Source organism: Pseudophryne corroboree, chromosome 11 (assembly GCF_028390025.1).
Source record: "Pseudophryne corroboree isolate aPseCor3 chromosome 11, aPseCor3.hap2, whole genome shotgun sequence".
Classification (NCBI taxonomy): domain Eukaryota; kingdom Metazoa; phylum Chordata; class Amphibia; order Anura; family Myobatrachidae; genus Pseudophryne; species Pseudophryne corroboree.
In genome coordinates, this window is record NC_086454.1 from 96,533,801 (window position 1) to 96,549,266 (window position 15,466).

The 15,466-nt window shown below is 46.6% G+C and overlaps 1 protein-coding gene across 44 annotated transcripts in view; it reads right to left on the reverse strand.

The window, feature by feature from the left end:
• Nucleotides 1-542: 542 nt before the first annotated feature.
• The window catches only part of MADD (MAP kinase activating death domain), a 200,198-nt gene continuing 185,274 nt past the window's right edge, over nt 543-15,466 (reverse strand). For 31 of the 44 annotated variants that reach the window (XM_063944616.1, XM_063944607.1, XM_063944599.1 and 28 more), the window contains 4 exons: nt 7,554-7,660; nt 5,903-5,972; nt 3,445-3,491; nt 543-1,353 (listed from right to left, as the gene is read on the reverse strand). In XM_063944616.1, coding sequence (XP_063800686.1) covers nt 1,249-1,353; nt 3,445-3,491; nt 5,903-5,972; nt 7,554-7,660 — 329 coding nt within the window. In that variant the 3' untranslated portion in view covers nt 543-1,248. The remainder of the gene's footprint in view (nt 1,354-3,444; nt 3,492-5,902; nt 5,973-7,553; nt 7,661-15,466) is intronic. The other 13 variants (XM_063944622.1, XM_063944618.1, XM_063944617.1 and 10 more) reach the window with 1 other exon arrangement.

The window sequence follows — 15,466 nt, forward strand, 5'->3', positions numbered from 1 at the left end:
CGGACGATCAAGGTTAGGTACCTGTGTTCGATCCCTCTGGAGCTAATGGTGTCCAGTAGCCTAAGAAGCGCTACCTAGCTGCCGTGAGTAGGTTTGCTTCTCTCCCCTCAGTCCCACGTAGCAGAGAGTCTGTTGCCAGCAGAAGCTCTCTGAAAATAAAAAACCTAACAAAATACTTTCTTTTCTAGCAAGCTCAGGAGAGCCCACTAGGAGCACCCAGCTCTGGCCGGGCACAGATTCTAACTGAGGTCTGGAGGAGGGGCATAGAGGGAGGAGCCAGTGCACACCAGATAGTACTAAATCTTTCTTTAGAGTGCCCAGTCTCCTGCGGAGCCCGCTATTCCCCATGGTCCTTACGGAGTCCCCAGCATCCACTAGGACGTTAGAGAAAACACTTACCATTCCTTACAAAAGAAGCAATAAACCTTTGCAGAATACAATTGAACTGTGCGTTGACTTTCTGTCTATACTTCATAAACTAGTATGTGCTGCCCCCTAATGACCAATATGAAACACTGAAGAAAAGGAAAGCAAGGCCTAAGGAAGCATTAAAATGCCAGTTTATTGCACATTCAGGATCTGTACACATTTCTATAAATAAGAAAGACCTGGATATTTACATCGTGCTCTCCATGCAGTAGTGGGCAGTGCTAGGAAGGGGGAGAGCTGCTGGGTTCACATTGACAATATTTACACTCTGTACCGTTAGGGTTCCAACATCTGCTCAATAATCCACAAGACGTATTAGCTCATTCGCTGCTAGAAGCCCAAAGAAGTGTGCTGCAGTTCAGTTCCATCAGCACACAGAGTTTCTGAAGCACATGATGCTTGAATATCAGACGCCGGGTTACGCGTGGGGAAAGCACCAGGTATTTCTGTAGACCTCCCCAAAACTGAAGTGGTCTGGAGTCACCCTATAATACCAGTCAGTGACAAACACTAGCACACAACAGGACGCAGGAATGTGAATGAATACAACACTTGTATCATCCTGGAAGAGTTGTGCCAGAGGCCAGTAACACGCAAAGCACACAACACGAAAGCAGAAGGGGTGAGGGTGTAAAAGGTGGTCACAACACGTAGTACAATTACTATAAGGGTATATGAATGGACTCCAGATACAGGAGAAGGAATGTCATAGTAGAACGCCAACGTAACAGCTGTCAGCGGAGCCAGTGAAGTGGGACAGGGCAAAGCGGACATGAAGTGTGTGGTCACAGGTTGCTTTGGGGAGTAATGGGATGGGTGTCAGCTGGATACAGGCCGAGGTGGTCTGCTCTTCATCTCTTCCTTCCCTCGGATGGCTGCCACGTAGGAGAAGAGACAGAGGACAGAATAGCAGATCTCGTGGGCCTGTTAATAGAGAGTGAGATGGTGAGTTAAGAGTAATAGATTATCTCTTCCACATTTCCAGCAAATGGAATATGGCCACAGCATTCAGATATATTCCAATAATATTAGTCTAATTTATTTTTTTGAAATGAGGAAGCATATATTCTTTTAATGAATATGCATCTCCAGCAATGGCCTTTCTTTTAACAGTAGACCGGTCACCAATACACAGTAAAGGCAGCCATTTTGTTGAAGCCATTATTCATAAGAATTCAGGAGTCTATTCATGAAGAAGTGAGCCAGTGGAGAAGTTGCCAATGGCAACCGATCAGCATTGAAGTAACATTTATAATTTGCATACTATACAATTTTACGGAGCAGTTGATTGGTTGCCATGGGCAACTTCTCCACAGGCTCACTTCTCCACTCTTTTCACTGTTTCATGAATAGACCCTGCAGTGTTTACATTCACTGGGAACCAGTAGCATCACTGAGGCTTCCAGTGACTTGTTAGGCTAAATACTGGCTCAGCCTATAAAACGTCTGCTTACACAATGTGTGCTGGTGATGGGTATTACTGAAATATCAATAGATGATTGCGGAACAAGCTGGCAGTGCAAATCTATTAAGAATACACATTATCACATCTGTTTTAATGGCTGGTGGTATGATCAAACAGATTCAGCTATACAGACAAATTTAATTATTTTAACAATCCACTGTGCTGTCACATTTTAGTTCTCAGCGACGATACTGGAATATGTTGCTATTTTTAAGCTAACCAGTCATCAATAAATCTTCAGCTCAGTTCGCCCAGTGCTGTAATTACAGACAGTGATATCATCGAAGTGTCAGATTCACAGAAAGTTAATGGACTCACCATATGGGTAGGTTAGGGTAACACAGCGATGCGGGTTACTGTTTAAATCGTACCTCTCACTAAATATTGTGATTTAATAATACATAGGCCCTTTAAAGAAAGACACACATGAATTACAAAGGTTCTCTAGCTGCTTAAAACCAGACATAATGCAGGCTTGAAGTCAGCCAGTTAGAGTACCTGTGTAATTCAAGAGTGTTCCGGTATAAACGGATAGTATGGTAAGCCTAATAATACTGTACATCAAAACTACTTACAGTATATGTCTGTCTGCAATGTGTTTCCTGAGATCCTTTACACTTGAACTAGTATTTTGGACCAGACATTCATTGGATCACTAGCACCTCGATTTGTCTCTCACTACACGTCTAGGACAGACATTGTAGGGCAGTGGTTTCCTCAAGGGACCGCAACAGTCTAGATTTTCATGGTACAGCCTACAGGTGACTTAATTAGTACCTTAGTCAATTTGAACAAACCATCTATGCACAAGCAGGGATATCCCTAAAACCTGGACTGTTGGGGAACCTTAAGGACCATGTTTGGGAACCGTTTTAGGATTATACAGATGTAACAGAGACAGGGAATAAATTCTCATCATGCATTCTACTAGCTGTCAAAGTTTGTTCCTCTACTCCAATTGGTATATTAGTCTCTCCTGGGAGAATGGTTAAAGTGATCAACAGTAGCGTAGCAAGATTATTATACGCCCTGGGCCTGCCACCCACATGTGACATCATGACCTGCTGGGGGACACTCCAGGGGGCAGCCCCCTAAGACCCTGCACAGCTGTACATTTTACACCCCCCATTACTTACAGATCTGGCCCAATTTCTGATAGACTGCCAACTCTGGAGCATGAGCAGAGAAGAGTGAGGATAAACAGCCAGAAACTAACATGGAAAGTGCATTTTAATGCATTAGTTCAGATTTAATTAGTGATATTTCGTTGCCCTTCAATGGTGTAAATTTACTAAGGTGGTAGTTTTTTTTAGAACTGGTCATGTTGCCCATAGCAACCAAACAGAATCTACTTAACATTTATCTATATGCTATTAGAAGATAATAGAATCTGATTGGTTGCTATGGGCAACACCACCAGTTCTAAAAAAAAAAAAAAAAAAACCTCTGACCTTATTAAATTTACCCCAATGTATTTTGATCCAGATTGCCCAAGTCACCGACCGGCATAATTCTTACAGTAGCTGAAGGCCATCTGTCTCCACACTCACCATAGGGGTCTTGTATCGATGGCTCACCACTTCTTTAGTTTCAGGAACTAAAATCGGATCCAAGAGACAAAACAAGAGAGTTCAAAAACAGAGAGAGAAAACATGACACCAGTGGGAGACACGTCACCCAGCCGGGGGCTATTTAGGAAACCCAGGGGACAATTTAAATGGTGACAGACATGACGACACCGAAGATTTAGGACCACAGGGTCACAATGAGAGCAGAGAATCAAGTAGCACAATGGCACCCAGGAAAGCAAGGTCAGTGGAGCCAATTACAGCAAGCGTTCTAATTACTCAGTTTAAATATGTAAGCCCACGAGTTCACACCAACGCCAGAGAGTTAGTTTATTAGAATACTATAATTTAAGGTTAATCATGTTACATTTTGTTGAATTAGTTGAAACAAATGACACACAGATCAGCTGTCATCTTTCCCCACTGTTAGCTATTATTATTAATAATAATTAAAAAAAAAAGTTGCGATCACTTTGAAGATTCCAGTCAGTAACGTTAAAGTGTCAGAAAGCATAGTCTGCATGTAGTTGTAGAAAGGGTCTGAGGCTGGGAAGATCCAGCCTGTTACTGTTCCTTCTACGCTACAGGCACAGGAGACTGATTCATCAGCTTGATTCAATTTAGCAACAGGAAATATTACGGTAACTGGGTCACACCGGGTAACATCTATCGGGGTAACCCGCTTTTAGAATTCATAGAATTTGTTAATAGACACTACAGTAAATTCCCAACACCAAACCGTGAGACATTATGGAAGAAGGATGTGCGTACTGTCACGGATACAATAAAGACATAACACAAGTGTGTATGGAAACATGGGGGTAACTGGGAAGCCAAACTGGACTAAACCTCTGACATTTGGTGATACTGACAGAAAGATGGAGCCAGATTATTTTATATAAAGAGCACACTCGGGCACCTGTCCTGTAGGGCAATGTTCGAGTCACCTGCATCTACTCCACATACATAGATAGCCTTGTATGTTAGCGGGCAGGTGTTGCAGTGTAGTCCACCATTTCTGGTACACTTCCACAACCCATCACTATGATGCTTCGTAAGAGAACCTGGCTCCCATCTGTATGTGTTATGGATTACGGTCACAGAAATTATGAAAGCTTTTTTTTTTACTTTGGGGGGGGCGGGGGTAGGAGACCTGCAGCAGGTGCAAGGGTTAGGACTGTGTCTGGCAAAGCATTTACTTAGACTTCCAAATGAAGGGAGGGGTATTAAAATGTTTCTCCCCGCGACTACCACTAGATGGCACCCAACAGAGCAATTCAGTTGTTGCTCCATTCAGTTGCGCTGAGCCGCATGGAGTCACATTACAGCTCGCAGTTCCCCTGTGCTGGCGAGCTGAAATGTGAGAAAAGTAACCCGTTTGGACGCCCAAACGCCACTTTTCGTGATCACGCCCATTGGTTTAGTCGGGTTTAGCTGCTTGATACTACTGGGCGCGATAAACAGCATATATTGAATATCGCCCCTGCGATCTACCATCACTTTAGACAGGAGATCGGGCAGCGATAATAATTGAATTACTTCCTAAGAGTCTATTTGTATCCACACTTTTAGATACAGACACCGCCATAAACATCTAGATGGGTGTTTTTAAAAAGATGTCAACGTGAATAATTCCCAATACTTGCCCCTGTGCATTTCACCTTGTATGGAATTCGTCTTCAATACGATGTTTAATTAAATTGACATTATGAAAAAAAAAGAGCTTGTGCTAAGTTTAGCCACAAAGTAATTTTCCATTTTGTTTCTGTAATCCACAACATACACACTTTGACATTTTTAGGACTATGGGGGGAATGTACCAAGCAGTGAAAAGAGTGGAGAAGTTGCCCGTTGCCATTAGCTTTGAGGTAACACTTATCAAGAACAATCTATCACGATATATAGATTGGTTGATATGGACAACTTCTTCACTCTTTTCACTGCATTGAAGAGTGGCCTGGACACACATTTATTGTTACCTTCTCTTTTGATCTATACAATTGTCAAACACTGTGCTTGACAGATATCTGCAAGAACATGTGTGTGTGTGTGTGACATGTTCACTACACAATTATAATGAGTGGACCAGCTCTCTTCTTTGGGGGATTAAAAGTAACACAAAATGGAAGGAGGTAAAGGTCATACAGGAGTAGCGCTGGAGCCCTGGACATATACCCTTTAAGCACGTTGACTGATGAGACTCTGCCAAGATAGAACATTACCTGATTTGGAGAAGGAAGGTTTTCACAGCTGCCCCGGGCAGACGAAGCACATATTATACAGCAGTAACTCAGAGACCCCCGGAGATATCGTTAGGATGTTCCCTCACAAACCCCAAAGCCTCCACCGCCCCCTTTTCTTATATTCTAAGCCTGGGGACCCTGAATCCTGAGTTACTGCCACAGCTATACAGACCCAGCGGCACAAGGATGGTAATTACCAAATTCCTCCAAGACAAAGACGCCCCGTACAGTGTTACACTTTTTTATGTGATTCAGCTGTATAAAAACCTGGAGGAGAAAGGGGACAGAGAGATGGGGAAGAAAAAGGAACAGAAGAGGAAAAAAATGAGGGAGGAAATTAAAAAAAAAAAAAAAATGTAAGAGAATCAAGAAAGGAGTAAGTATAAGGAAACGGAAACAGAAGGAGGAAGGAGAAGTATGGACCAGGTGGGTATATGACGGAGGGGAAGGAGGTCAAGAAATAGATTTTGAGGGAAAGGGAGAGAGACAGAAGGCAATGGTTAGTTTTTGGTATCCAGGAGTCTCACTGGTGGTCACAACATATCTGTAACAGAGTTAATGTGTGAAGGGGAGAAACAGCTTTGGAATAATGGGGAAACATATCCTAACACAGCACATTATCAGGAGATAAACCATAACTAAAGCCGGGGGGGGAAAAGTGTTGAAGGTAAGACGGGAGGTAGCACAGACAGCTCAAAACTAACGGGAGAGGTAGAGCAGCGAGAAGCAAAGATGGCGGTAGAGTGAGTACCTTCCGCTCCTTGCAGGAGGAGTGAGCGTGGGAGAGAAATGAAACTGTTAGTGACACAGCGAGAGCACACCTCCCCTCACTTCCTAGAACCCCAGCAACACACAGCCCAGACCAAAGACATCAACACGGGGAGGCCGGGGAAAAAGCAGCCCCGTTATCAAATCCATCCCTGCTCCTCACCCAGCACGGAGCGCAGGCCTTAGCTCAGGCTGCAATGGAAGGGAAATCACTGGCTCTTACTGTGACCTGCAGCTTCAGAGTATGGACCGCACAGGGCAAAATGCTCACTTGTGAGTGGACATTTGGAGCCAATGGACACAATTACGTTCACAAACGGAACAATGATGCTGCCTGGTATTTCTTTTATTCCCTTTTTTGTCCTATGAATAAGTTCTAACATGACGTGAAAAATACTGAATGATGCCTAAATGACCTGCTGAGCCCTGGGTGACTTTGTGATGACTTGCAGACCACCGCCCAAGGTGACCTTGATATTACATTTTGTCCCCTGGGTGACCGAGGATGAGCTGCGTATGAAGGGTCAGCGCTGGGAGAGGTCAGCCCGAGCCAGGGAGGGGTTACAAAGAGACAGACATCCCCCCCCCCTCCCCCTGCAGGCAGAGGGCAGCATGGAGCAGACAGCAAGACAGAGCACGTGTGTCACACAGCTACAGCAAGCAGAGGAAACACAGACTGAGAGGCAGAGGGGGCTCAAGATATGGGGTACCCGGCACACTGCAACCCCAGACACTACAGTACTCCACACACTTGCCCCAGTATGACGGCTTACACACACACGTACTAGGATTCTGAGAGTAAGACACAACTCATGAAACATGACGCAAACAGAAGTACTGGACTTTACACACGCATCATCCCAGGTAACCATTCTTACAGCAACGAAGTGCACCACATCTCCACACAAGCAGCAATTTCTATGAAGTCATAGTGAGAAGGAAGAACCATATTCTGCGCATGGATAAAATACATGTTCCCAGCTAATTCTTACATCACTGCACTCACCCCTATACGTGCACTCGCTCAGTCTACTCCCTGCCATACTCATACTCCCCTCCATGTTCACACACCCCTCATACCTGACTGTGCATGAATTTCAGGTTAATTCCTTCCAGGGTCACCTGCAGAAGACCCCCTTCCCCTGTCTTCATGTCCTGAACTGGGAACTCGCCACCAAGCTCTGGGCCTGTGGGGGGGGGGGAGAGACAGAAGCAGGCCGTTGTTAAGTCCACAATGAGCCAGGTAAATGTGACCATATAATAGCCCTTTAGTGCCCTGCACCGCACAATAGAGCAGAAGTGATTACTGCAGGTGGTATGGATCTACAGCAGGGGTGGTCGACCTGTTGCTGCTGTGGAACTACAGCCCCCAGCATGTCATGCCACAGTTTTGCTGTTGGCGCATGCTAAAACATGCTGGGATGTGTTGTTCCACAGCAGCTTGGAGGGTCACAGGTTGCCTACCCCTGATTTATTTTTTTACTTTAAAAATACCACAATAAAGAAGGTACTTCTGACCCATCAAGGTTTAAAAAGAACAATCCTGTCTGACCACATAGCTGGGAGACCACATGGAGACAAGTTACTGTGCTTGGAAGAGGAATGTGTACTTAGGCTGATGGCAGCTGTCTTCTAAATTATTATGAATAGATCATAAATCACCTCTATTCTAATTTTATGGCCATACACATGGTGATACTGGCCAAATGCCCAGCACCACAGGAAATACAGTTATCTGGGAGCAAGTGTTTATTTTTCTGACACTCACAAACAATTGTGCAAATGTTTTTAATACTGGGATGTATCATTCTTAAAAAAATAAGTAGACTTCCTATGTACAGGAGCAATTCTCTTCACACGACAATTTATTGTTAATTATTTTAGATGCAGCTTATGAGTCTCCATGGTCCCCAATGTGGAGACAGCCATCATTTCCTGTGGGGCCTACTGAAGGAATTGGGCGAATATTTGCATACCATAACGAGATATCTTGGGGATGGGACGCAAGTCTTAACACAGAATGTATTTATGTTTCATATACACCCATATACATATAGCCACAAGGTCATTTTATACAATATTTGTAAGCATTTTGAGCATGAAGCAAAGTTTGAACACTGAACCATCAGAAAGCAAAGGTGTCGCTATCTCAGTTGGACTCAAATATTCTGCTTTGTATTTTTCAGAATATTTCAGGTTTCGGATATGGCAGACTCAACCTGTATCAGGGAAACTAGTGCCCTCGGTTCTGCAGGTATGCACACCAGTTCCCACTATCTCTGCATTTTCAGTATTTTAAAATCCACAGTTTTGTCCAATCCCAGACTCGTTCTACGCACCCTGACGCCTTCTGAGAGAAAATGTGTACATTCACAGGCATATTCAATTGTTGAGCGGGGGAAAGACTTAAATTAAACAGCCTTATCTCCGCACTGAAAATGGGTAAAGAAAACACAGATTCTTAGTAAAACTGCAGAATTAATGGGGTGTCCCTACATGCTAACCCCTTATGGTTCCTCTTTCTTGGAAAAGTACACCCTGGAGGATTAACACACAGGTCAATCCCTGCTAATTGAACTGGGCTGGCACTGCAGACGCAGGGTAAACACAGGCGGCTAATTGGCTATAAAGGGCCCTACACACTTGCCGACGTTTCCAGTTAGGACAATGGTTGATTTCAACTATTAACGACCATTGTCCAAATTGGCTTGCTATGTAGAACGAGGGAAAACCAACGATGAACGACCGCGGGGACGCGCATCGTTCATCGTTGGAGCATACACACTGAGCGATATGAGTGATTTCTCATTCATTACTGAACAAGATCGCTTATATCACCCGCACACATCGGTAAGTGTGTAGGGCGCATTAGTGTTCATTCTAGCACCCTGCACCTTTATACCTCATGCAGTTCCTTTTTCCTGCCTGGGGTGTCGCTCTCTGCTGTATTGCTTCTAGCATAGTCTGGTCTGTATTGCTATAACATTTGCACAAGTTGGTAGATTTCTACAGATGAGATTCACTATATTTACACATTGTCATTCAGTTAGTAACTGTGAAGCATTTGCCCTTTTTTATTGTACTTGGTGGGAATGTCCTGTAAGCCAATAGTTCTGGAACACTAATGAGGGTCTACTGCTGCCTGGGGACCTAGAGACCTTCTCGTACTCCTTCCACTCAACACCTTGATTACTCTGAATAAACCCCAAAGTTAAGACACTCCTGTACATTTGTAACACATCTGAATTACTTGTTCTCAGATAGTGGAAAAAAAACGAGATTTATGGTAAGAACTTACCGTTGTTAAATCTCTTTCTGCGAGGTACACTGGGCTCCACAGGGAATGACATTGGGGTGTAGAGTAGGATCTTGATCCAAGGCACCAACAGGCTAAAAGATTTGACCTTCTTCCCAGAATGCATAGTGCCGCCTCCTCTATAACCCCGCCTCCGTGCACAGGAGCTCAGTTTTTGTTAACCAGTCCAATGCAGTTGCAGGTAAAAGAGACGACAACTGTCAGTAGCCACATATACCACAATCTCATGACAGGAGAAAGTGTCAGCGGCTAATGCCTTACCAACTCAAAGAAGCTAAGTGCGTCAGGGTGGGCGCCCTGTGGAGCCCAGTGTACCTCGCAGAAAGAGATTTAACAACGGTAAGTTCTTACCATAAATCTTGTTTTCTGCTGCGGGGTACACTGGGCTCCACAGGGAATGACATTGGGGATGTCCTAAAGCAGTTCCTTATGGGAGGGGACGCACTGTAGCAAGCACAAGAACCCGGCATCCAAAGGAAGCATCCTGGGAGGTGGAAGTATTGAAGGCATAGAACCTTATGAACGTGTTCACTGAGGCCCACGTAGCCGCCTTGCACAATTGTTCAAGGGTCGCACCACGGCGGGCTGCCCAAGAAGGTCCAACCGACTGAGTAGAATGGGCCTTAATGGTAGCAGGAGCAGGAAGGCCAGCCTGTACATAAGCATGTGCAATCACCATTCTAATCCATCTGGCCAGGGTCTGCTTGTGAGCAGACCAGCCACGTTTGTGAAAACCAAACAGAACAAAGAGAGAATCCGACTTCCTGATGGAGGCAGTTCTCTTCACGTAGATACGGAGAGCCCGTACCACATCCAAAAGACCGCTCTTTGGAAGACAATTCAGGAGAGGCAAAAGCCGGAACCACAATCTCCTGATTAAGGTGGAAAGTAGACACCACCTTAGGTAAATACCCGGGACGTGTTCTAAGAACCGCCCGATCACGGTGAAAAATCAGATATGGTGACCTACAAGACAAGGCACCCAAATCCGACACCCGTCTAGCAGAGGCAATAGCCAGCAGAAACACTACCTTAATAGAAAGCTATTTGAGGTCTGCAGATCCAAGAGGCTCAAACGGAGACCCTTGCAACGCCTCCAAAACCACCCACAAGTCCCAAGGGGCCACAGGCGGGACATAGGGAGGTTGAATCTGCAACACACCCTGAGTGAACGTATGTACATCAGGTAAAGTCGCAATATTTCTCTGGAACCAAACCGACAAGGCAGAAATATGAACCTTGATGGAGGCCAGACGAAGGTCCAAGTCCAGGCCCTGTTGTAGAAAGGCCAAAAGTTTGGCTATACTAAACTTGTAAGCGTCATGATTGTTAGATGCGCACCACGCAAAGTAGGAATTCCAGACCCTATGGAAAATCCGAGCAGAAGCCGGTTTTCGTGCCTTCAACATGGTTTGAATGACCACCTCAGAAAATCCTTTGGCCCTCAAGACGGAAGCTTCAAGAGCCACTCCGTCAAAGCCAACCGGGCTAAATCCTGATATACACAGCGGCCCTGAACGAGGAGATCTGGGCGCTGTGGAAGTAGAAGGGGACGCTCTATCGAGAGACCCTGAAGGTCTGAGAACCAATGCCGTCTGGGCCATGCGGGAGCGATCAGAAGTAGGAGTCCTCCTTCTTGCTTGAACTTCCTTATTACTCTGGGCAGGAGTGACACCGGAGGGAACACATATGGCAGCTGAAAGGTCCATGTGCATCCACGAACGCTGCTAGAGGATCCCTTGTTCTTGCTCCGAAGCCCGGAACCTTGTGATTGTGTCGAGACGCCATCAGGTCCACATCTGGAAGGCCCCACCTGTCCACAAGGAACACATCTGGATGGAGGCTCCACTCACCGGCGTGTACGTCCTGACGACTGAGAAAGTCCACTTCCCAGTTTTGGACCACCGGAATGAATCCTGCCGATATGGCTTGCAGATGGCGTTCCGCCCACTGAAGAATCCGTGATACTTCCCTCATTGCCATGCGGCTTCGAGTGCCGCCTTGATGATTGATGTATGCCACCTTGGTGGCGTTGTCCAACTGTACTTGAACAGGTCTGTTCTGTATTAAATGCTGGCCCAAGTTAAATGAATTGAACACCGCCCGCAATTCCAGAATGTTTATCGGGAGGAGACACTCCTCCTTGGTCCACCGACCCTGAAGGGAGTGTTGCTCCAACACCGCCCCCCAACCTCTCAGACTGGCATCCGTCGTCAGAAGGACCCAGTTGGAGATCCAGAAGGGATGACCCCTGCTCAATCGTTGGTCCTGAAGCCACCAGCTCAGTGACAGACGGACCTCCGGAGACAAGGAGATAATTTGAGACCTGATCCGTTGAGGCAGGCCGTCCCGCCCTCTGCAGAATCAGCTTCTGCAGAGGGCGGGAATGGAATTGAGCGTACTCCATCATGTCGAAAGACGACACCATGAGACCTAGCACTTGCATTGCCGAATGTATCAATACTTGCGGACGAAATAGGAAGCATCGAATCCTGTCCTGAAGCTTCAGGACTTTCTCCTGAGACAAGAACAACCGCTGGTTGTGAGTGTCCAACAACGCCTCCAGGTCCATGCTCTGAGCAGGGACCAGGGAAGATATCTTCCAGTTGATGAGCCACACGTGGGCTTGCAGAAACTGGATAGTCAGATCCAGATGACGTAGGAGAATTTCTGGGGAATTCGCCAGGATCAACAAGTCGTCCAGGTACGGTAGGATCCTGACCCCTTGATGGCGGAGCACAGCCGTCATTACCGCCATGACCTTGGTGAAGACTCACGAGCCATGGTCAAACCAAAAGGTAACGCTCGTAATTGGTAATGGAGGTTGCCAACCGCAAACCTCAGGTATTGCTGATGCAACATTGCAATGGGAATATGCAGGTAAGCATCCTGTACATCCAGGGAGACCATATAATCCCCAGGTTCCAATGCCAGAACAATAGAGCGAAGAGTTTCCATACGAAACTTGGAGACCCTCACAAATTTGTTTAAAGACTTGAGGTTGAGAATGGGCCTGGAGGACCCATTCGGTTTCGGGACTAGGAACAGCGGTGAATAGTATCCCTTGCCTCTCTGAGCCAGAGGCACCTGTACTACCACTCCTGTGTCCAGGAGGGACTATACCACCGAATGAAGAGTTTTTGCCTTCACCTGATCTAAATGGACGTCTGTCAGGCAAAATCGTTGAGGGGGATGACTTTTGAGGATACGGCATAACCTCGAGTGATGACTTCCCGTACACAGGCATCAGAAGTGGTCTTCAACCATTCCTGGGTATACCCTAGAAGTCGGCCCTCCACCCTGGGATCCCCCAGAGGGAGGCTCGCCCCGTCATGTGGAAGGCTTGTCAGTCTTGGAAGCAGGCTGACGGGCAGCCCAGGCCCTTTTGGGTTTGAGCTTATTGGGTTTGGAATTGCGAGCCAGTTTCGGGTACGCCTGACCCTTTGCTTTCCCTGAAGGACGAAAGGAGCAAAAGAAAGTACTCTTAGCCTTCGGTACCGAAGGAGCAGTACTAGGTAGACAAGCTGTTTTAGCAGAAGCTAAGTCAGCCACTATCTTGTTGAGGTCTTCTCCGAAAAGGATGTCTCCCTTAAAAGGAAGTACCTCCAGGGTTTTCTTAGAGTCCAGATCCACGGACCGCAACCATAGAATCCGGCGAGCCAGTATGGACATAGTAGAAGCCTTGGCCGCCAGAATACCGGCATCAGAAGCCGCCTCTTTAATGTAATGAGAAGCTGTGAAAATATATGATAAGCATTGTCTAGCATGGTCAGAAGCGTTGGAAGACATCTAAGCTTCCAACTCCTGAGCCCACGCTTCAATAGCCTCTGCAGCCCATTTCGCTGCAATGGTGGGCCGATGCGCAGCACCTGATAGAGTGTAAAAATAAGATTTTACTCACCGGTAAATCTATTTCTCGTAGTCCGTAGTGGATGCTGGGGACTCCGTAAGGACCATGGGGATTATACCAAAGCTCCCAAACGGGTGGGAGAGTGCGGATGACTCTGCAGCACCGAATGAGCAAACACAAGGTCCTCCTCAGTCAGGGTATCAAACTTGTAGAACTTTGCAAAAGTGTTTGAACCCGACCAAGTAGCTGCTCGGCAAAGTTGTAATGCCGAGACCCCTCGGGCAGCCGCCCAAGAAGAGCCCACCTTCCTTGTGGAATGGGCTTTTACCGATTTTGGAGGCGGCAAGCCAGCCGCAGAATGAGCCTGCTGAATCGTGTTACAGATCCAGCGAGCAATAGTTTGCTTTGAAGCAGGAGCACCCAGCTTGTTGGATGCATACAGGATAAACAGCGAGTCAGGTTTCCTGACTCCAGCCGATCTGGCCACATAAATCTTCAAAGCCCTGACTACATCTAGTAACTTGGAATCCTCCAAGTCACGAGTAGCCGCAGGCACCACAATAGGTTGGTTCACATGAAAAGATGACACCACCTTTGGCAGAAATTGCGGACGAGTCCGTAATTCTGCCCTGTCCATATGGAAAACCAGATAGGGGCTTTTACATGACAAAGCCGCCAATTTTTGACCACTTTCCACGTGAGATATTTTAACTCCACGGTCTTAAGCGGCTCAAACCAGTGAGATTTCAGGAAACTCAACACCACGTTAAGATCCCAAGGTGCCACTGGTGGCACAAAAAAGGGGCTGAATATGCAGCGCTCCCTTTACAAACGTCTGAACTTCAGGTAGAGAAGCTAGTTTTTGTATGAAGAAAATGGATCGGGCCGAAATCTGGACCTTAATGGACCCCAATTCTAGGCCCAAAGTCACTCCCGACTGTAGGAAGTGAAGGAAACGGCCACACCCAGCAACATATTTTCGCCGTATACGGTGATAATGTTTAGCCGTCACGTCCTTCCTAGACCTTATCAGCGTAGGAATAACCTCATCCGGAATCCCTCTTTTCTACTAGGATCCGGCGTCCAACCGCCATGCCGTCAAACGCAGCTGCGGTAAGTCTTGGAACATACAAGGTCCCTGCTGCAACAGATCCTGCCCTAGAGGCAGAGGCCATGGGTCCTCTGTGAGCATTTCTTGCAGCTCTGGATACCAAGTCCTTCTTGGCCAATCCGGAACAATGAGTATTGTTCTCACTCCTCTTTTCCTTATGATTCTCAGCACCTTGGGTAAGAGAGGAAAAGGAGGAAACACATAAACTGACTGGAACATCCACGGTGTCACCAGTGCGTCTACAGCTATCGCCTGAGAGTCTCTTGACCTGGCGCAATACCTCTGTAGCTTTTTGTTGAGGCGGGATGCCATCATGTCCACCTGTGGCAATTCCCACCGACCTACAAGCTGCGCGAAGACTTCTTGACGAAGTCCCCACTCTCCCGGGTGGAGGTCGTGCCTGCTGAGAAAGTCTGCTTCCCAGTTGTCCACTCCCGGAATGAACACTGCTGACAGTGCGCTTACGTGATTCTCCGCCCAGCGAAGAATTCTGGTGGCTTCTACCATCGCCACCCTGCTCCTTGTGCCGCCTAGGCGGTTTACATGAGCCACTGCAGTGATATTGTCTGACTGAATCAGAACCGGTTGGTCGCGAAGCAGGGTCTCCGCTTGACTTAGGGCGTTGTATATGGCCCTTAGTTCCAGGATATTGATGTGAAGGCAAGTTTCCTGCCTTGACCACAGCCCTTGGAAATTTCTTCCCTGTGTGACTGCCC